Source organism: Anopheles merus, chromosome 2R, assembly GCF_017562075.2.
Source record: "Anopheles merus strain MAF chromosome 2R, AmerM5.1, whole genome shotgun sequence".
Lineage (NCBI taxonomy): Eukaryota > Metazoa > Arthropoda > Insecta > Diptera > Culicidae > Anopheles > Anopheles merus.
In genome coordinates, this window is record NC_054082.1 from 33024045 (window position 1) to 33046268 (window position 22224).

A 22224-nucleotide genomic window follows, 5' to 3' on the forward strand; every position below is an offset into this window, starting at 1 on the left:
GGGGGGGGGGGGAGGGGGGCAATTTGGCGAACAGCAGAACCCTGTCACACATTGTTGCCATTTCGGTCTCGCGCGCAATGCTTGCTCTTGCTGGTTTTTAATCGAATGTGTGTGTGTGTGTGTGTGTGTGTGTGTGTGTGTGTGTGTGTGTGTGTGTGTGTGTGTGTCTGCATTTTAGGGTCGCGATTAAACAAATATTGGGGCCGCGCGTTGCCGCTGCAGCAGTCGCGCGTATGTTCGGATCTCCGGTGGCCGAGAAAGGGCGGGAATTGTGAGGAAGTAGATTCTCATTAATCTTACTCCGATTTTTATGACTTTTTCACTTGTTTTGTGCTTTTATTTTTCAACTTACTGCACTGCACTGTTGCTTCTGGATATTCTGTTGTGTTGTACCCTTCTCAATCATCACGCTGATTTTACAACAAAACGTGAGCCGTTTTGATTGATTTTACGCTTCGTTTTGAACTCGGAATGGATCCGGTTCATTTGTGCAGAAGCTTAAAACGATTAAAATATTGACAAAACTGAAACGAAAGTTAATCCATCGCTGAACTAAGATGTAAACATTTGTCTCCAACTTTGTCAATTTACCATGGACGCTTTGTTGTGTCGCACACTTTTGCTGCAATCAATTAAAACTCAACACAGAGCGCATAACACACCACCGCCTTTGTAGCGTTACGTTTGCGATTTTTGCGCGGGAAAATGGATCCGTCCCCCACCACCGGCAAAGCAATCAAAAACGCTTCAGCCGCACTTTCGGGCTTCCGCCGCCCCATCAGTAACTCGGATTGTTTTGCCGCTTCCTTTCGAGTTTATGCTGAAACGCGTAGCAACCACCCGTCTTTTCCACACCCTGTACCACGAACACACATTACCACCCCGGGCAGCAGCAGCAGCAGTGTGTAGAAGGAAAAGAAGAGATGTGGGATTGCGCTCTTTACATTCGTCAGAACCCCCCCCCCCCCCCCCTGCCTCGTTTTCTCGACAACCACGCGCGTTTTTTTTATATCGACAAAATAATGGTGGAATGCCGGTGATGATGCACAGCACAGCAAAGAATGCCGGTCAACATGTGGTTTGCTTCGTGCTGTACTGCCCTGTCCCCTGCTCTCCTTCTTGTACGGACTGTATTTAAATATGCGCGCAAGACAACCCAGGTGACGGATGTGCCGCCGCTGCCGCTTCTGCTTGCGCACAACACGAATAAACGCAACGAACGAGCAAATGTAAATAATGCTCATTCGAAATCGTAAACAGAACGCAAACCTCCGCCGAGGGCTGCCGTATGCGTAGCCGACAACCATGTCGTATGCGACATGACGACAGGTGACAGGTGAGCCTCTCGGGTGTGTAAGGTTGTTGCTCTGCTGCTGTGTTGTGTGGCTGCTGTTTGGTGCAAACGATCAGCGATCAGCGACTGCAGTTTGCTTGCCTGGGAATTTGCGCGCACAGCTTCCAGTGATGGCTTGAAGTAAAAGTACCGTTGTGTGTGTGTTTTTTTAGGCAAAGAACCTTGCTTCGATAATTGCACCCGATTGTTTTAGCTTTGTTTCGTAGCTTCTCGCGCAATTGATTCACTTTGAAACCAATTAATCGATGGGGAGTAACCTAAAATCGGCGCTACAATGTTGCGTATCGGCTGTGTGCGTGTACAGTCAGCTGACAAACCACAAAACCTAACACCGGAACCACCGGCGTGCATTCTGGAAAGTGAATTTCCCCTTCCGCTTGCCACCCCGCTTTTGCCGTTTGTCGCCGATCGATTCGCCGGCGACGGACCCGGCCGGACACACGGCTGGCTGTTTCATTCGCCACGGCGTTTGAGTTGGTGCGTTTGTAGAATTCCTGGAATTTGCAGCAAACCAACCGTACGTGGCAGCATACCACCCGATAAGCTCTAATACTGTACCCCGGAGGTCCTATCACTGGGAGGCCAATGTGTCTGCAAACGCATTGCTGCTCTACTGCCGTTGGTATGCAAAGATGGTCGTTTTGGGATGGAGAGTTGCGCGCCTAGTGGTGTGGTGTGTACGATCATAAACGAATGCTCTCTCGTGTGTATGTGTGTGTGGGTAGGTACTTTGGTGTGTACGCGCTATCCTCGGCAGACGGCAGTACGACGAGGAGGTTCTCTCCCATCGGGTGTACACACACAGCGCCAAGATACACACTGCTTCAGGGGTGGTGTGGTGTGGTGGAGTGCATTACTCGGAAGGCACTTTGAAAGGATAGTGTGACGATGGCCACACGAACACATCGTAGAAACACACTAACACGCGCCATTCATCTCACCTCCCGTTCGATACAAAACAAACCGAGCCTAGCCACCACCATTATTGCAGCTAGCCTCTTCTTTTCGCCCTCCCCACCGGTGATTTGAACTTGCGGGGTGGGTGGGGTGGTGCACCGTTTCCGGATGCATTTTCATTCATTCATTCATTCATCGTGCCGCCGTTTGGCGCGTTCTTCTGACCGGCCCCGTTCAGTTTTAGAGGTTGTTTTGGCGCACACGAGAGAGATGATAGGCGCGAGCCGGTGTAGAGATTTCTGTCGGTCGGTTGTCCTAAATGAGGCCAACGAACGTCGTCGTCACGCACGTGGTGGGGATGATGATGATTCGGTTGAATTTTGTTGGTCAAAATGGGTTTCCTCTCGTAGAAGTCGGAGGTGTACCATAAATCATAAGCACTTTTTTTTTCAATGACTAATATTGTGTCCCTATTATCAACTACTAATCTCTTTTTTCCCTGTTTTTCTCTTTCCATTTCCTTAGGTAAGTGTTGTAAACGCACCCGACAAGTTGTAGTATGTCCAAGGTAGTAGTACTGTGAGTATAGAACAAATGAAGTGAAGGTTTTTCAAACACACAAACCTTAGTCTCTAGCAGAGGCGCTCGTTTCATGGATTCTCCGGAAAAAAACACAGAAAACAAACACCGATCCGATAAAAAACAAGACTCTTCCATTTTTGTGTCTATTTCGAAACGACACCTAAACAATAGACCATAATGTCTCCGTGTTACATGCAGAGGTAGAGCCGGCTTTGCGCATCGCAACGGCCGGTTGAATGCGTTTAAAGTATATCGATACAGAATCGAGCCCCGGGAATAAACCCTTCCCCTTTCCAAGTGCCCTTTTTTTCGGCATAGTGGAGCAGCACAAGCCCCGGGAGTAGTTGGTAAGTGATTCTCCATCGGTCATTGCACAAAAAGCGAAGTTCTTGCTGCGTTGTGGTTGCGGACCGGAGGAGGAGGACATTGTACGATTGCTGCAGATCCATGCGCATGGTGTGGTGATGGTGGGTCTGTCGCGTCACAGCACTGCTGCGGCTTCGGGCTGTACGTTGAGGAAACGGAAAAAGGCATCAGAGACTACTGCTAGCCTAGCCTCCTCCCTACTCGTGCCTTCGTCGTCATCTTTCCTCACACGGCGTGTTCGCATCGTTGTCGGTACTGCTGACTGGCTGGTTGCTGCCGCTGCCGTTATCGTGAGAGAAAGACAGAGAGATCAGAGGGTGGTGACGGCCACCGGGGGAGACTGTTTTGTTTAGCCATCGACGAACTATAGCACCGGCTGGGATGGGATTGGGGCGGAAGGCCCCATTGGGTCGTGTCGTGGATTAGTAGGCAAGAAGCAAATGGGAGAAGAGGAGAACGAGGAGGACGATATGCTCTCGCTGACAGTCACGAGGGGGTTTTGGAGGCCTTTATCTCCCACCTCCATCGTGCCATCATCATCCCGATCCATCCCACGCCGCCCCACCCGCACCCCTTTGCGGTGCGCCGAGCTGACTGCCGTTTGCGATGTGTATGCCCTTGGTTATCTCTCGTCTGCGGGCTGTCTACTCGACCGAACCTGCTGCTGCTGCCGCTGTTGCCCCCTTTTGCGAGAACCCCCCTCCATTTCCTGCGTCTACTGCAGCGTTTTGGTTGGAGAAAGAGGAAGACCTACATTTTTCATTGGCGGGAATTCATGACGACGACGGACGACGCGCAAACCGTTCAACAGCTGTGTTTTGGTGTTCCGGGAGTTCGGGTTTCGTGTGTGTGGTGTGATGTGTGTATGTGTGGTGTACCTTTTATACACCCTGCACGGTTGTCCTATCTCGCCGCACCTCGTCCATCTATCGCCACGGCAGCGCTCTTTCTTCGTCTGTCTATCTCTCTCTCTCACTCTTACCCCAGCGTCCTCCCCGGGGTTCAATGCCGTACGCACATTCGGTTTTAGAATAATGCATTATGGGCCACCTCCCAAGGTCGTCGTCCGGCTGTGTGTGTCGGTCTCTGCGATGTCTGGTGCGGGTCTGCTGTGTGGCATGTGTGTGTTTGTGATGCGATGTTCAGTGTGTTTGGAGATCACAGTCGCCTAGTGTCGGCAGGTCCTTTATTATTGTTATGGTTTGGTTATATGTGCCGTTGGTGGTATTTTGTTGTTGTTTTGGTTTTCCTATTCCCGACACGCATGCTAGACTTTGGGGACGTGATTTTTGTTTCTGTTTTGCTTTGAGCGATGAAAGTTCACTGCAAGAGGATAAAGGATTAAATTTGAACATGAAAGTAGGTCTTCGCTGTTCAGGAAGTAAAAGAGTGTACTGATGGGATTTTAACTGCTCTTAGCAAATGGCATTCCCCATAGTCGTAGATAACGGAGCGGAGTCTGGAGCTTTGCTGGAACGTTTTCTCTCAGCGTAACATTCCCATCTATATGGGCAATACATGTATCAATTCCTACAGATGATATCTTTGTGTTTGATTTTGATCACCATCAACTCCTCTGTCATCTCCTGCTCAACTCTTCTACCCCAGTTATGATTAATTGATCGGTTAAAACCTTCCTGCTAGCCTAGAATACATTGTACAACTCTACGAAAGGAGACATATTCAAGATTTCACTGAGCACGTCTTGAACCGCTAGAACAACACTCTTTCATGACGCGGTGTGTGTGCAGTGACGGAAAAGACATAAATCTACGTCATCTACGTCAGACGACCGACTTTTCATTTTCCCTGCTGTTACAGTAAAAGGGAACTTCGCCGTCTTTTTCTCCCCTTCTCTGGGGAACAATTCTTTCCACTTAAAGGACCTGCACGCGCGCGCTTCGAATCTGTCAGACAAGCGAAGGCAAAGGCACCACCACCACCACCACTACCCGTTGTTAAACGCCAAACCTTTCTTCCGGTTCCAATATCTCACAGGACGGCTTCGTTCGTTGGTGTTTCGCTGTCTCTGAAAGTACGAAACATTCTACAAAGTTTGCGCTGTGTTGCCGCCAATCTCGAGCCTCTCTTATTTCCTCCTTATGGGATACAATCTAATTTCAGTTCCCTGCGAACGGTGTGAATCGCGGAAGGTGGTGGTGCTTTTTCTGCACAGATGCAATCGATAAAATTGAAGATCTAAAAAATGATTCAATAAAACTCATCCCCCCATGGTGCATGATGCTAAAAGATTTACTAGTTCTACTCAACATACAGAAAATACTTGTCATACACACCTATGACACAGAGAAGGCAGAATGTCTGTGTATATTACAGGCTTCTTTTCGGCGTCTCCAACCATTATACGATTAGTGTATAACAGTACGCCAGATATACCGGGCCGTACAGTTCGATTGCTTGTTTGCATCTTCCCGTCTCTTTTTGGCGGTGTGCCGTCTTTGGTACTCCCACATCCTTTTTCCACTAGATTCGAGAAGCGTTTGGTTTTGTCGGTTGGGTACAGTGGCAATCGTCGCCTGTTCGACGGGCACACAATAAGGTGTGCAATGAAAAATATTGAAATGGATTTACTGTCCGCTCTTCCGTCGTTGCTTTTCTGAACCTTTTCATTTTCTCTATCTGTCTCTATCTCTCTCTCTTGTTTTGTGGTACAGAAAAGGCATCCGCTTAGCGTGTTTCGAGTTTGTTGCCTTGCCTGCCTGGTGGGTATAATTTTAACATCAACTCGCCATATTCACGGCTGCTCACACAGAACATCCTTTCGATGGTGGTGGTGAGAATGAAAAAAGGGGCCTCGAGAGCTGAGCCATGAAACGCTATCGTCGCTCTATGTATTACAGTTTTCCCTTCCAAGTGAGCTCTTTGTCGCTCACTCGCACATTCTCTCTCCCTCTTACTCTCTCTCTCTCTCTCTCTTTCTCTCTATATCCCTTTCTCTCTCGCTATCTCTCTGTCTTGTTCGTATCGGAGTGGCATTAATTTTCCTGCCGCAGCACATTTAGCACAGTTTATATAGACCACAGTAGCTCTTTCTTTCTTTAACTTCCACAAACACACTGCGGAGCGCAATTGCTCGAACGGTGCTCTCTCACTCTCACACACACTGCTCGAATGCGGTGTTGGGTTTCGGTTGGTCTGGTGAGACGGGATTACGAGACCACCTCTAGCGGGGTGAAGAAAAAGGAAGAAAAAAGAAGGCATATCAGCGCGTTGCTGTACGTGGATTGGCAAGCAAATGGCCGGTTAAGCGTTAGCAATCGAATATCGTGCTCTCTCGCTCGCTCGCTCGCAGTCACACACAGCCACAGCGCTGTGTGAAGTGAAATATTAATACGCCAGCAGCAGCAACGCACGCACACACACACAAACGAACTGCTGGTACACTAACACAACGCTACACATAGGCGCGCTGCTTTTGCTGATTCAGTTGTATACTCTTGCGCGTGTGTTGTGTACTACGGCCTCTGTGTTGAGTGAAGAGAGCGAGATGGTAGTGAAAGATAAATAAAACCTCACCGATCGATGATGATGCTTATTCCCTGCTCCCTCTCCCGGGGGAGGTGGGCTTGCCTGAAGAAGGGTGCGCAGCAGATTACACAAACGAAGAGTGTGCAGGACTCGCTTCTCTCTCGTTCACCCGTCCGCGTTTGGAACTGTCTCTCGGTGTGCTTGTTTTGTTTTTTTTTTGTTGGTGTAGCACAGGAAAGGATGTAACGCTTTCCTCTCTTTTCCCCTTCCCTGCTGTACCTCTGTTCGGTTTCCTGTTTCATGTGGTGTGTGTGTGTGTGAGTGCGCTCGTTGTTTCATCCTTCCATCACCATACCACCGGGACCTCATTCTGTTGTGCGCCTGGCTTCGCAATCAATCGCCCTTTGAGACAGAAGGCTTTTCGAACCCCGGTTCCATTGCCGTGTTCGTGCCGTGCCAGGTCTCATTTACAGCAGGAAATGGAGTTTCGATTGTGCACACTGCGTCTCGCTCACACCAACGCTGAAAGTAGGCAGCAGAAGGGTATATTTCTCGGGTTGCCGCTCGTTGGGGGAAAAGGGAATGGCAGGATCTCCGACCCACAGGACCAAGAGGGATTGATTAAGGGTTGTGTAAAAACCCCTTTTATTCCCCCGTGTTGTTGCGTTGGATGTGGGAAGAGAAATAAGGCAGGCAGAAAGGAAAAGGGATAAGGGCTGATTGTGCAACGGTGATAGCCGCCGGTGGCCGCATGCGAGTGTGAGAGTGTTTCTTGTTGTTGCACACGAAATTACCTTTTCCTTCACGGTTGTGAGTTACAGCTCGCTCCGCCTGCCCTGTGCGGCCCACGATGACGCCGTGGCCGGAACGAAACGAGCCCGTCGGGTTGGGGAATATTGTAATGAAATTACAGGAGAAAAAGAAAAATCATAAAACATTCCGACCAAGGGAGAAAAGACGTATTGTGCTTGGGGGGGTAAAGTGCATAAGAAGTAAATTAAAAATGGATCGCGCAATTCGCTTTTACTGCCGGGTATCTCTATCTGCGAGAAGAGCATATAAGCCCTTCCCCCGTTTCTGTCTGCCCTTTGTCCTGTCCACCCAATTAAATTATACCGTTTGGCCGCCGCGCTACCAACACCAAATGTGTCGGGGGGGTTGCTTCCCGTCAGCTGATTTTAGCGCATAAGCACAAAAGCCGCCACCTTGTACACGTCGTCGTGTACACCTGCGAGACGAACCAAACCCCACTGCACGTTGCAGCAACATCGCCGCAGGTCCTAATCACTGCATACAATCGACTGGTTGTATTGAGACGCAGGCGAAGGGCGCTAAAGCGGAAGACGGGAATCCCGTTCCGCCGGCGTTTCCACTTAATTTGATGGAACGCGCGCGAGTGCCCAACCGATGAGGAGGAAAATGTGGGCCGAAAGAATGAGCACTGCTGTGTGGCGAAGGCATTAAGTAATTAATTGACCATGGGAGCCCAACTCTCTACTGGGAGGGCTGGGAGAACACTGTCTGCCGTGTGGTGAGGATTATGTGCATGTATCGGAAGATGGACATACCCAAGGGTGTGTGTGTTGTGTCCTTGTTTGCTACATTCACTTTTGTTTTCTCGTTTTGTTTTTGATCTTCTGAAACGGGAAAATTGAGTGAAGCATTAATTGAAGTTGCGCTGTTGTCCGGGCGACTGACTACTGGAACGGAATGGGAAAACATACACAGATATAGAGCGGGGCTATGATTCTATTCCGATTTCGAAGTGGATTGAATATCGGCTGGCTGGTTGGATATTTTGTAGTCACTTTTGTTCCTTGTGTCACTGCTCTGTGTTGTCACATTTCAAAGTGGAGGTCTTTAGATATTGCTTCCTTTCAAACTGGATTGAGAATGAGAAGATGAACTTCAAAGTGCACATCATTTGAATGTCAACTTCGAGCGTACGTAGAGTACGCCTGAATGTTGCGATGGAACAGCCTTAATGTATGCAATCCCCATGACAAAGTACAACTAATTAGAGTGCTCTAAATCTCAAACCTCCTCCAACCCCAAAGTTTAAGAGTTTTATTTCGGATGGTACCCTAAATTTGTACCGAACGGATAAACTAAAGGCTGGCAGACAAATTAACTGTTTGCTCCTCAAAATCTCAATAACAGCGATTAAAACAGCAATGCTGGCAGCTCAGCTTGTGCTCCATTAATGTTCATTTTTTTAAAAGCGTCAAGCTGGTTGCATCACACTTCTCTGGTTGGCGGCCCATCGATTACTTCGCAAACTTTTTTCCGACTCGGCCCACTGCCCAAATGAAAGTGAATCTCTCTCCCTCTCTCGAGGGGGAGTTTATAGACGCCAGGTGTACGCATTCCGTTGCCGTGCAACTTGCAGAAGGGGGTACATGAGTTGAGAAAAAGAAGAAAAAAACATCATCACACACACATAGGAAAGAGTGCAAGGAACAAGTGCTTGTGCGGTGATGCTGTACAGCGCTGTTTTGTACTGGCAAAAATTCTTGCTTGTTCCTTTTTTGGTGGGGGGGCTTGGCACGCGTGTAGGGGGAGTTAAATCGGTTCCCCGGTGTGTGCTTGTGTTGGTGGACGGCTGGCGGTCGGGGCGGGCGGGTGGTTGGTTGTGTTGTTTCTTCCTCCTTTTCTGCCTGCACATCACTCTGTCAGCTGTTTTATGGTGTCCGCTCTTCCTTCCGTTTGTTTTGGGTTTGTTGAGGCCCTCTTTATAGCCATCTGTGCTTGGTTGTGTGCGGATGTACACTGAGTTTTGTGCGTGTGTGTGTGTTTTTTTGCTGGTTCTCGACTTTCCGCAGCGATTCGGGACGACACCACCACCTCTTATCTCTTCTGCTTGAATGCGTTCCATCTTCCTGTTTGTTTTTTTATTAGCATTGCGTTTAACGCTGCCAGTTTGTATCGATCCCAGTGCCCTGGACAGCTGTTCCAGCTTGACACACACTGGAGCGGGCTTTTTTTGGTGGTTCATTTAAATGAAGGATAGATTTCAGCGAGCCCGGCAGCATCGAGCACGTGGTATTGAAGAGATGTGTAGTAGGACCACGAATATATTTAGTAGCAGTATCAGGCCTATGAGGATTGAAGTTTTGAGGATGATGTTTTGCCGTTCCGTGGATTTGTTTCTAGACGACACATAAAGACAACAGAACTAGCACTTTATTCTAATTTATTGGGACTAAAACATCTTCGTTTGTGACCTTGTTTCCTAATTGAAGCAGTGTGTATTCGGAATTTGGAACACATACACACACAGTGATGCGCAGAGTTCAGCGGACAGTCCCATTAATTTCGAGCCTGTTTCACCAGAGCTTTAATTTATATGTGTTCCTTCTCTATCTCTTAACTCCTCCTTTGGTGTCCCTTTAAAACGAAACACACCGCAGTCGGTGCTGCGTTGCGTTGATTTCTTCGGTCGGCTGTCTATTGAATCGCTCTGCCGAAATCATCTGCACCCGATTCTCCTCCGACGCAGGCCCCCGCTGAGTGCCAGACAAAATAGGACTTCAGGGTCCTCCCGAGTGTGCTACCGGAACGAAGAGCTCTGGCACACGGGATTAGTGATGGGTAATGTTGGCAAAAATCCGGAGTCCGATTGGATTGCGATAATTTTGGAACTGACTCCGGAAGATACATCCGCCCAGCATTATCCGGAATCACCTGGAGTTGTCCGGAGTCGTCCGTAGTCGTCCGGAGTTGTACATAGTCGTCCGGAGTCGTCCGGAGTCGTTTGGAGTCGTCCGGAGTTGTCCATAGTCGTCCGGAGTCGTCGAGAGTCGGTTGGAGTCGTTTGGAGTCGTTTGGAGTCGTTTGAAGTCGTCTAGAGTCGTTTGGAATCGCCCAGAATCGTTAAGACCCCGACTTGTTCCAAGTTCAAGGAAGTAATAAGTGCGACTCCTACTGATTCCGACTTCGGTCGACTCTGGACGACTCTAGATGACTCTGGACGACTCCGGGTGACTCCGGACGACTCCAGATGACTCCGAATGACTACGAACAACGCCGGAAGATTCTGGACGACTCTAGACCACTCCGGACGACTCCGGACGACTCCGGACGACTCCGGACGACTCCATACGACTCCAGACGACTCCAGACGACTCCAGACGACTCCAGACGACTCCAGACGACTCCAGACGACTCCAGACGACTCCAGACGACTCCAGACGACTCCAGACGACTCCAGACGACTCCAGACGACTCCAGACGACTCCAGACGACTCCAGATGACTCCAGACGACTCCAGACGACTCCAGACGACTCCAGACGACTCCAGACGACTCCAGACGACTCCGGACGAGTACGACCCGGACGACTTTGACTCCGGGCGACTTTGACTCCGGGCGGCACTAGTGGTTCCCATTTTGCTGGAGTCGGAAGCGGACTAACAATATCCGTTGACAAGATCGGAGTCTTGAGTATGCTCCCGAGAGCACATCACTGCACGGGATGAAAGGCTACTTTTGCATTTTCAATCATGCACTCGTTGCGTAACAATCACTCGCGGTGATGTAGGAAAAGTGGACCAACCACAGCCGGAAATAACAAGGTAAAAGAAGAAGCAAAACAGTGGCCCACACAACAAGTGCGTTCCTTTTGTGCGTGTGCAGTAAGACCGCTAAAACGGGGGCAATACTGCCGCCGACGTACATACACACGCACGCACGCACGCACGTGTACGCAGGTTCAAACGGTCGGTCGTTCGGTCTGTCGGTCGATGGGTCACTTGCATAAAAGGGCGCATTCACCTTCCTGCATGCGGGTGCCCCCACACTGCGATGAGCTTTTGTGTGCCGTCGGTTTGTGGAAATTGTGCATTGCTTTGTGCGTGTCGCTGTGAGTGGAGAGAAAGACACCAAAAGCATAAAATAAAGCCCACCATCAACAACATCATCGTTGTCATCCTGCTCTCGCCACCAGTACACCGCAAGGAGCCCGGAGGAGGAGGTTGGGTCGTCGTCCTGGAATCCTTCCCGCTCTATACACACAATCGTCAAACGAACGAAGAGCCGGCACCGTTGTTGCTTCGATCTCTGTTGGGTGTCTCCAATGCTTGACTGTGTGTGTGTGTGCGTGTGTGCGCGTGTTTTGGTGAGTGGGTGGAAGTGGGTGGAGTGGAGTGTATGATTATGAGGCAAAAACGTGTCGGCTCTGTACGGGGGAGATGTGTTTGCTAAGGAGGCGAAGAGAGGAGCAGGAAGCAGGGACTATCTGTGCCGGCGGTCTGGATGGGGGAGGAAATCCACTTGTTGGAAACTCTCAACTTGCCAATTTTATTACGCGCGCCGTCACTAAAGCGTCAAGGGAAAGGGTAGGGATGACGTGGGCGGTGGCGCAATTGGGACAGACTCGTCTGGCTAGCCCATCCCGCCACAAGTTGGATTGCAGGGAGGCCAAGGGGTTGCACTTGCCTTTGGTGGCTTTTTTTCACACACACTCATACATACACGCGTACAACAACTGTGTTCAAGCAGGAGAAGAAGAACGGGTCGATGGCTCTCCCCACACCCCACCACTTGTGTCGTGCGGCATGGAGAATTTCCCTTTTTTCGTTGCTCTTTTTGACCTTTTTTTATCTAACAAAAAAATCCATTTTCATCCAAGTCGGTGGCTATGTGTGGGACAAGACACAGCGGAGGTGCTGCACATGATTGTGATTCATGAATTGTTATGAATTGTTGGCTATACTGTGTTTTTTAATGTTTCTTTTTTCGCATTTTGTGTGTGTTGCTGCTTTCATTACTCATTGATATTTTACGCCTCCTGCCCGCGTTTTTGTGCGGGCACTTTCTGATGCTGTTTCTTTATTCGTCTCCTGTTTTGTTATCGCCCCCTACCGCCGCCGCTGCTGCTGCCGCCGTCGGTGTGTCCGCTGTGAGCGAGCGTCTGCCTGGATTGTGCCCGGTAATATGCTCAACCGGCATTTTTGTTGTTGGTTGTGTTGTGCTGTGTTGCATGTTGTAGCACGCGCGCGTTTGTATTTTCTTCTCCCTTTTTTTCTTGTCTGCTGCCTCTGCAGCCCTTCCTTTCTGTTCGTTCGTACCTTCTTTCTTTCTTTATTTTAAACGTGCCGGGGTGGGGGCAGCCAGGGTAATCTCTGTTTTTGTTTACTATCGCGCAAAAGTGATCTCCTTCTCAACACACACATACACACAGCCATGGATGTCCACGCTCTGTTATTGTTCACCGATTGCGCGAGGGCGCGCGGGCGCGTTCTGGTGTCGCGGAGGGCCATCAGCAGGACCGCGCATCCCCCGCTATTGCCGCTTTCTACGCTACCTTGAGTTGTTTTGCTTATTTTGCCGGCATCATATTGTTGAGGGGAGTTGGGATGGGATGTGTTGGAGTTTGTTCCTGTCTGATTTTTCAGGCAATGATTCCGGTGCTGGTCGTGTTATTCTTTTTTTATGATTATTCATCTGCTTGCTCCTCTGTCCACCCACTTCCCCGAGAAGGTCACATGCTCTCTCCGTGTATCACTGTTGGTTTCTTTTTTTCCGTCTCGAGATGATGATCGTTGGGGGTGGTGCGTTTGTTTCGTATTTCTTTTTTTATGAATGAAAGTTGATACAGGTTGCCTTTTTCATACACATTTACTCACTCATTTACCCACACTCTGCAATGGTGTGTTTGTTGCACACTTGGTAGGAGCCGATTTTATTGTTCTGGGAGGGGAAATGCTTAGAATTATTCAATGGTGCACCCAAACCCTTTCAATTTTCTATTCCTGCCATTATCGGACAATTCAATTTACTTGTGCTTCCAGTCTCTGCAGTGCGCGTGCGGTTGATGGTTCGATGAAAACAGGCACCAAATTCAATTTGATGAGTGTGTGTACGTCGCGTGCTCTGATGAAAGATGTTCACACTACCCAGACCCAGGCATGGCCCAATGTATGATTAATTTCCCTCGATGAAGGGACGAATCGTTGTTGTCGTGCGCGACACTCCGAAGATGCAAGAATGGTTGACGCAAAGCATCAAAATAGGACACGCATTCCACCCCTGGTTTTTATCCTCCTCTCCCACTCTGCTGACGAGTGTAAAATTATTATCAGTCGCCTTACCAACCCCCTTGAGTCCCTATTGGTTGTTGTGCGTGATTTATCTGTCCCTTGCATGGCCGCCCCTCTTGCACATGCTCTCTCCTTTTTAGTTGGTCCTGAAGGCCCGCGCAGAGTACACTGGAATACAAAATGGAACTGTGCTGTCCTCTGTCCCTTTGCGTACAAAAAAAAATGCAGGAACAGGACCCGGTTTTGACAGTGAGTGATGTCTCGAATGTCACAGCGGCGCCTCGTAATCCGGTAAGGGGTAAAGGGAAAGAAAAGGGATCTCTCTCGCGCCGCCTCGCCGTACGTCAATCTAGGTTGGCTTCCAATGACGTTCGCCAATCGCGTGTGTGTGTGTGAGTGATTGGCTCCTTACCGCCGACGCTCATCAAAATAGAAAATTCTCACTTTTTGTTCAGTCGCTTGGAGGGCGAAGGGTCGACTAGAGAGGGAGGTTCTGGACGGAACGAACGATCGATTTGTGCAAGTCTCGATTCACGCGCGCCGTACCAATGTGTGTGTGTGTGTGTGTGTGTGTATGGGTGGCCGCGCCGCACGTTTACTTGTTTATCTTTTTCCCGTGCCGCGAACACCCATTCACCACCACTACCCCGTTACCGCTTCAATCTTTTTTTTGCCGGCTTTGTGGACATCATCTTGTTGTGGGGCGGTGCAGCAGCAGCGCACCACACGTTTGTGCAATGGATGGGAAATGGGAATAGAAGCGCCGCCGAAAAGGTGTGTTGTGCTCCGGTAGAAGGGATACGGGGAGGCGGTGAGACCGGTGGGGTTTATTTATTAGTTGTTTGTTCTGTGTGTGTGTGTGCGTGTGTGCGAGCGCACCGGAAAAGAAGCAACGGGTGTGTGGGAGTAAGTAAAACAACATTTTTAAGCGGCCGCCCAACCGGTATTGAATGCGCGAAAAGGCGCCTTTGGTCGTCGTTGCCGCTCCCCAGTCGAGAAGCGAGATATGAGAGAGGAATGCGTGAATCCGGTGGTGAGTTACTATTACGCTTATACTTGTGATAGCAGAGCCATCACTACTTTCCTTCATGTAGTAGTCCTTTTAAATGCTTTTCAAACAATTTCATGTACCGTCCTCTACCATCATAATCAACACATTTTACTCCGAGATCGGTCGTTTGTCATTTCATGCAAAAAAGGGAAGAGGGAGGGAGGGAGGGGGGGGACTTAAAATTATGAAACAAAACTGCCCCCCTCCGTTCCATTATGCTTGCCTTTTGTTTGTTATTTTGCTTAGGCGTGTGTGTAATAATAACGAAACATTCAGTACAAATGTGTTGGTGTGTATTTGCGGCTGTATGCGCCCTAATTGCAACAGCAATTCTTTGGCACACCCGATGGGCAGTTTCCATTGCACAAGGAGTAGATAAACTATTTTACGGAACCGCCGGCACATCCGTCGTACGATTACAAAAAAACGGTCAAAACGGTCATTAGACAACAAAAACAAAAAAAACACCAAAATCGATTTGTGAAAGTGAGCAGCACACACACACACACACACCGTCCGTCGGGATTGTGTTTCTCACCTTGGTGAGCTGGCTTCAGGGGCTGTAACCTTTGAAAATGGAACGTAACCCACACTCACACCGCCTCAGTCTCACGCCCGTTGCTATCTCACGCTCACGATCATCTCACAAACACACCGGCACAAAGCGAACAGCAGCAGTGTGTGTAGTGGTAATGCTGGTGGTGTTGGGCAGTGAAAAGAAATGGGCAGGCCGTGGTTGTTGGTGGTGGGCAAGCAGCAGCAGTTGGTAAAGCATTTTTAGGTTATGTGTTCGTTCGCTTCGATCGCTTTCTCTACGACGGACGGGGAGCCGCCGGGTTGCATTGTCACCTTTTTCGTATGTATCTGTGTGTGCGTGCGTGGGCCTCTTAGTAAAGTAGCACAAGAGGAACGAAAGCGCACACAACCGCGCGCGCGTTTGTATACGTGTGTGTAGGGTGGTTGAGTGTGTTGGTAGTTCTGCAACATTGTGTGTGCGCGCGACGACCCTTTTCTTGCAATCTTTAGGGGTGGCGGCCTCCTCACCCCCTCAGCTTTTATATTGTGCTTCGATTTTCTTCCAGCCGTGGAAGTTGTTGTGTGTGTGTGTGTCAGTACCTTTCTTGGCTGCTGCGCGCGCTATCAGTACAAAATCGCACACAGTATTCAACGTACGCACACACACACAAACACACGAACGGGCGCTTGTATGTGTATGGGTAGCTGTGCTCTTTTCCGCCACCACCACTACCACCATCACCAGTCGTATAGATACAGACACACACATAGGGTACGACGGCAAGCAGCAGCAGCAAACGCTTGCTCTATAGATGGTGGTGCGTGCGGCGGTGTGCTGCTGTATTCGCCTTCGTTCGCCTGCTTTTGCCAGTGTGTGTTGAGAGCTTAGGGCTGTGCTTGCTTTGTCTCGCTCGCGCTCACGGCGCTTCGGCCGCTCTCGCACGTTTCGTCGTGGTACGCGCGCGGCTGTGTGTGCGAGACTGTGTATGGATGGCGGCTCTGCTGCTGCTTGGCCAAGTTGCCGCCGTCGGAGCAGCGAACAGTCGGGTGCCGTTTTTCCGTACGGTGGTTCGCTTCTCGCAGTGTGGCCGCGTTGTGTGCCGCTTACCGTGTGCCCGTATTTTGTTCATAAATCGGTCCGTGTACCGTGTGTGGTGGATCTGCTGCTTACGTTAATAGCAGATTGAGTGCAAGGAACGCCGTGCAACCACAAAAGTGCAAGCAAACCCATCCTCTAAGGGCAAACTGTATAAACATTCTTGCATGAACAGTTCGAGCGAAAGTAAAAAAAAAACGCGCCCAAGAAACGGCTCGGCCAGCAAGAATAGCGCCCACCAACAAAGTGTTGTGTACCGTGTGTCAGAGTGTGCGCGTGTGTGTGTGTGTGTGCTTAATTTAACTCACACCCCGCCGGTTCCCACCCCGTGCGCGGGATGGTGTGTTGAAGGTGAGAAAGGAAAACCCTTTTTGGGTTTACGGTCGTCGATGTGTGTGTGTGTATTTTGCTGATTTAGGAAACAGTGAACCAATCGATTGTGTTTGCAACAACACCACCCCCAACCCCCGCGTAGTGAAGCAGTCAGAAGGCGAGGATCGTCCAACGGGTTGGTTGGGGTACGGGGTTTTAATCACAAAATCGTTATCAAAAGAAAAGCACGAGCGCGCGCGCGTTCCCTCCTGTGTGAGAGAGAGAGTGTGTGTATGTGTGTGTGTGCAAATGAGGAGTAAAGGGGGAAAGGGCAAGCAGCGTAAGCGGCTCAAGCAACTCGCCGCACTCGTGATAATGAAGTGTAGAGTGGAGGAGAAGAGTGCCGTGGTGTGACGTGTGTATAGCGGTTGATGAGGATGTGAGGAGGAGCGACTTACGAAAAACAACACAACCAACCAACCAAGCAAATCGACTCATCTCATCTCATCGCTCTCACCGCGTTCAGCAGCATCCGCTCCTGTGTGTGTGTGTGCGCCTTGTTGTGTGTCTCTTGTAGTGGGGGCGTGCGGCGGGTGTGCGGCAAGTATAGGGACGCATTTATAGCTAAATAGTAAAAAAAAACAGAATGAGAAAAACAAGAAGCAGATTACGTCAATCGTTGAAAAGAAGTTAAACAATATTGCTATCCCTCGTGCGAGTGTAACCGTATTTTCACATTCCATGTGTGTGTGTGTGTCTGTCTGTGTCCAGGAGTGTGGATAAGTGCGTGTGCAATTGTGAGATTTTGGCGCATAACAAGCGGCGGCGGCGGCAGAGCGGCAATCGCAAATGTTATGCTCACCACCCATCCGCGCCAGCGCTCGTTGATTGATTGTCTCACTATGCGCTGATTTCCCCACGGGCAATGCCTCTTTTAAGGTCTCACGGGCGAGCTATGTGTGTCAAATCGGCGAGCTGCTGCCACGTGCAAAATTGTGTGTGTTTTTTTACCTGCCTGGCCCTATGTGCACAGCATGACACTGCTTTCATTTCAAAACAGTGAGTTTAGTGCATCGTTGATGTACGGAATGGCATCGGAAAGGAAAAGTCCGCTGGTCCGGAAGAACTGAATGAACAGAACACAGGTTCCATCTGTGCTATGTTTTACGCTAAATCTTTCTATAATTTATTAGACTTAACGTATTTATTTTACGTTTTCTCTCTCTTCTTTCTGAGAAGAAAGAGTAGTTTTGAAGTGCAGTAGAAAATGGTGTCTTTTTTCTCTCATGAATTTTCTAAAACGGATGTTGTTTCCGGTTCCGGGGGATCAACGGTAGGGGATTTTGAGGCCGTTCTTATGTTGCTCCGATTTTGGAGTAAAAGAAGATTGTAGGCTAACCCTGTTTTTGTTATGGAAAAGCTCTAAATCTAAATTGCCTTCCTACTCATATGCAAAAGTAGAGCTATTCATAATAGATCGTGAAAATTGCTTACAATGTTAAACGTTTGTAGTTGAACGTATATTACCATGTTTTAAATAATTTTTTATCATTAGGCTCTTACTATAATCCCTTCATTTGTGTGCAAAAAGTGAGATAACTAACAAAAGAGAGAAAAAAAAAAAAATGGCTCGTAAAAAGAAAACTATAATTTACGGAAAGTGAACGTTCCTTGTACGCACATCGATCGTGTAGTGTGTGTGTGTGTGTGTGTGTGGTGCTTATAAAAGTTTTTCAAAAGCTTCTACAAACGAAAAAAATGGGAAAAAACTAACAAAGTAAAGAAAAGGAAGTGTGTATATCGTGAACAAAAGTGAAAACTTAGTGAAAACACACTTGCAATCGGGCGCAGTGGTGCAGTTTAAACCGTTTTGTGAGTGCACTGTTGTGTGTAAAATAAGAAGCTGTAAAGTGAAGCAAACTTGATTTAACGTTTAAAATTGTATCTGATGTAACCACTGCGTAGTGGAAAAGGAAACAAAAACAAAGCGTGTTCACCAGAAAAAAGAAAAAAAAACTTGCCAAAGTAAGTCTCGCGACTAAGCGTCTAAGCAATGAGAGGAGGGAGTAGGACGCCGTGGGTGGGCAATCCTCTTTGGGCAGGGGGCATTGACGTTTGTGTAAGCAAAATCGTACACCACGTGCACTTCAGCACACATTCCTGCTACACGCTCTTGTGGTGGTGGTGGTGGTGGTGAATGCCTGAAGGTCATACCTGCCGGTTGATGGCGAAGGCGGGTGAATGTTTTGTCGGCTGCTGCCACAAGAAGAAACGCCGCAGAGCAGCAGATAACAGGCAGGAAACGAAAACACAGAAAGGGTTATTCCTCTCCGCCCATCGAAACCCTTATTCCGGAGTGTTGTGTTCGCGTGTGTGTGAGTGTTTGTACAATGCTTCTTTTGCCGGCTTTTTGGTCCGCCACTACTAAGTGGAGCGACCGGCAGGAGAGTGTATTTTTGCTCTTAACGTAATCGAAACGATACGACGTTTATGCAAATCCGGCGCGCGCGCCCGCTTTATGTTGGCCGATTTAGCTTGCGGGCCCTTTTTTAACCATCAGCTGGCACCCTGTGTTGGGCTTGGGGTGGCTGTGTAGTGGTGAAGATTATGCAAGGAAAGGAGCGTTTGACGGACACGTTCATTGCTAGCAAGTGGAGCGCATTACATTCTCGGAAGCTTTCAAAGCAAAGGGCCAGCTCCAGCTAAACACACGCTGCTCAACCACGCTACCATCGATTGCCGTAAAGCAGATTAAAAAAGTCACCGTACGGACACAACAGCGAGAGAGAGAGAGAGAGAGGAAATGTGACGTTGGTGGGGTTGGCGGAAAGGAACGAAATTTTCTCCTCGACACATTTCCATTTCCATTGCAAGAGGTATCGCTCTAAACGCGTGTAACCTTGGTGTGCAATGTAATAATAGCGACGCACACAGAGCCAATCATGGTGCTGCCAAGGGACATACACATACACACGCACACAGTGTTGAGAAAAGAAGGAGCAACAAAAACTGGAAAGAAAAAAAAAACTGTACAAAGATTTCATTCATGATTTTTCGCTGAAGCGGAAATCCGATTCAGATGCCGTGGGGGGTAGAGTGGGGTTTTAGGTGGAAGGATTGATGATGTGTTGTTGGGGAGATGTTTTACGTTCGCTTCACGCGCTCGCTCGCTCGTCTCGCATCTGTCTTTAGCAAAATGTTAGGTTTGTGCTATACACAACATGAGGAGGAGGGCGAGTGTGGTTCGAATATTATTTTTTATTTACTATTTCCAGTTGTACCATGAATTTTACGTAGACTAGTATAGCGGACATTAATTGCTTGACTGGTTTTAACTGGCCATTAAAAAAATCATTATAAAAACCTACAAAACACGCCTGCTTAAGGGTGTCTGTGTGTGTGTGTGTTCGTATGGGGTTTGTTTATATTCTCGTGCAGGGGAATTGCAATCACACGCATTAATTCACTCTATAACTGTTTTGCCAAAATTCTTCCATTCCACTCTAAGTGTGTGTATGTGCAGGTCAAGGACGTTCGAAGCTGTCTCACGTTTTCCGACACGATTCCTGTATTGTTTCGTACACTTTTTTTATGCAGACTCGCGTTGAGATGAATGCTTACCGTGTGGCAGTTGAGTCCGTGTGGTTCGTGGTGGGCAAAGAGCGGTGGCCGCACTTTGTTGTTGTTCCTCTTTTTTGTTGTTCCTCTTTTCTCTTCACTCGGAAAAAGTGGCGTAGTAGTCCCACATTTTGCCGGTTCTCGAATGCACCATCACCACCACCATCGCCACCATACCATCATATCACAGGAAGGTAAAAGTTGGGCGCAAGAAAAAAGGACACCGTGAAAAGTTTCATCAAGCGGGCGCGATTGGTATAGCAAGAGGAGCACACTACTCCCTCCTCCTCCATCACCACTCCACCACAAGAACGCCGAAAAGGAAATCAACACAGAAAGTGAAAGGACGCGTCCGCTTGGGGCTCCAGCAGGAAAGCAGGAAAACAAAAAATCGCCCGAAAAAGTGAAAACCCACCACAACTCAGACACAAACACACACATACACACATACACGGTGGAAAGGAAATTTTTGGAACCCCGTTCGCCACCAAATATCATCCCCCCGCCTTGCACAGCAGGGAAAGTAGTGGTAGTACGATTTTTGGAAAATGTTTTTCTTTTTCGAAAGCTTTTTTTTCATTCGCTTAGCTTCTTTCCTGTGTCTGTCTGTCATGACACGCAATGGCCCTTTTTTTGCTGGAATTTTGAGAGGTTTGCGTTGTGCACCAGAGCTATGTGTTGGTGGTACTTGGGAGTAAGTTTGCATTTCGTCTGGTCGCCTGCGCACGCATACATTTGCTATTTTTTTATGCACTTTGGCCGGTGGTTGGATATAAACTGACTTTTTCGTTCAGTTCAGTATCAGTTTTGGGGGAGATAAAGAAAGAATACATTTTGTTGGGAAAGGAGAATCGTTCACACTATCGCTTTCTTCCTCTTGACCATCATGTGGATTTGTGACATAAGAGAAAGATATCAGTGTTGGTCATACCTCGATAGGAAGATTTGCGATGCGAAATGATATTTAGTTAAATCTTTTAACCAACACCAATACCAGCAACTGTCTTCCCCTCCATGGGTGGAATTTCGCTCGAACATATAAAAAAAGAGCAACCGACGGTTTGTTTACATCTGATACACCCAACCCCGAACCTACTCCATCCCACCACCCACCACCACCGGCGCTCAATCGTGTAGGGGATGTGCAAGACGGCGTCAGCGAAACAACACACCCCCTTTCTACCACCATCTCGCCCTATTTGCCGCGCTGTGCTCAGGGAAGGTTTATTATTGTGTGTCATCTCGTGTCCGCCCCTGCAGTACAGGTTGGTTTGCCCGGGGTGGATAACGGGGGGTGGTGGTTTGACTGCAGACACAAATGGGACGACGATTAGCGTTCAATGGGTTGCTGCTGCTGCTGCGGCTAGACTTGCCGGTGATGTGGCAGTGTCGCGTCACAGCTCCTCGCTTTACTCATTCCGATAATCGCGCCGCGTACCTGCCGCCGCGCTTCCTGCACTTGTCATGTCGCCGGGTGGGGGGATGTCCCTGCCTTCAGTTTATTACCTTTGGGCTGTCGTAATTGCGCGGCTATAAAGTCCGTCCGTCGATTTCGAATATTTTAACATTTTGTTCGATTTGAAGCGACGTTTGTACGCTCCATTTGCCACAGTCCACCGAATTCGCTCTTTGTGTGTTCCCTCTGTAACAGTTTGGCCGCTAGCTGTGCTTGATAAGTGTGTGACACTGTGCCACGATAAGATAGACAGAAGTGATAAGCAAGAGAAGACTGAAGCAGCTTCTGTGTGTTTATTTTATCACACACTTGATTGACCGTACGATTGGGGGGCACAACACATTCGCAGCGACGACCTTCAACCGTTGGCGGCACACTGTAGCGTACCACCAACCGGGACGCAACCGGGTGAAGCGAGAAGGAGTGGATCGTTAGTTAGATGATCAGC

The 22224-nt window shown here is 48.7% G+C and overlaps 1 protein-coding gene across 18 annotated transcripts in view; it reads left to right on the top strand.

The window, feature by feature from the left end:
• LOC121588414 (trithorax group protein osa) overlaps window positions 1-22224 on the top strand; it is a 125708-nt gene that overhangs the window by 62030 nt on the left and 41454 nt on the right. The window contains exon 1 of one of the 18 annotated variants that reach the window (XM_041906313.1): window positions 14562-14760. The exons of the other annotated variants lie outside the window; for them this stretch is intronic. Coding sequence (XP_041762247.1) covers window positions 14734-14760 — 27 coding nt within the window. The 5' untranslated portion in view covers window positions 14562-14733. Of the gene's footprint in view, window positions 1-14561; window positions 14761-22224 lie in introns of those variants that run through there. 18 annotated transcript variants of the gene reach the window in all.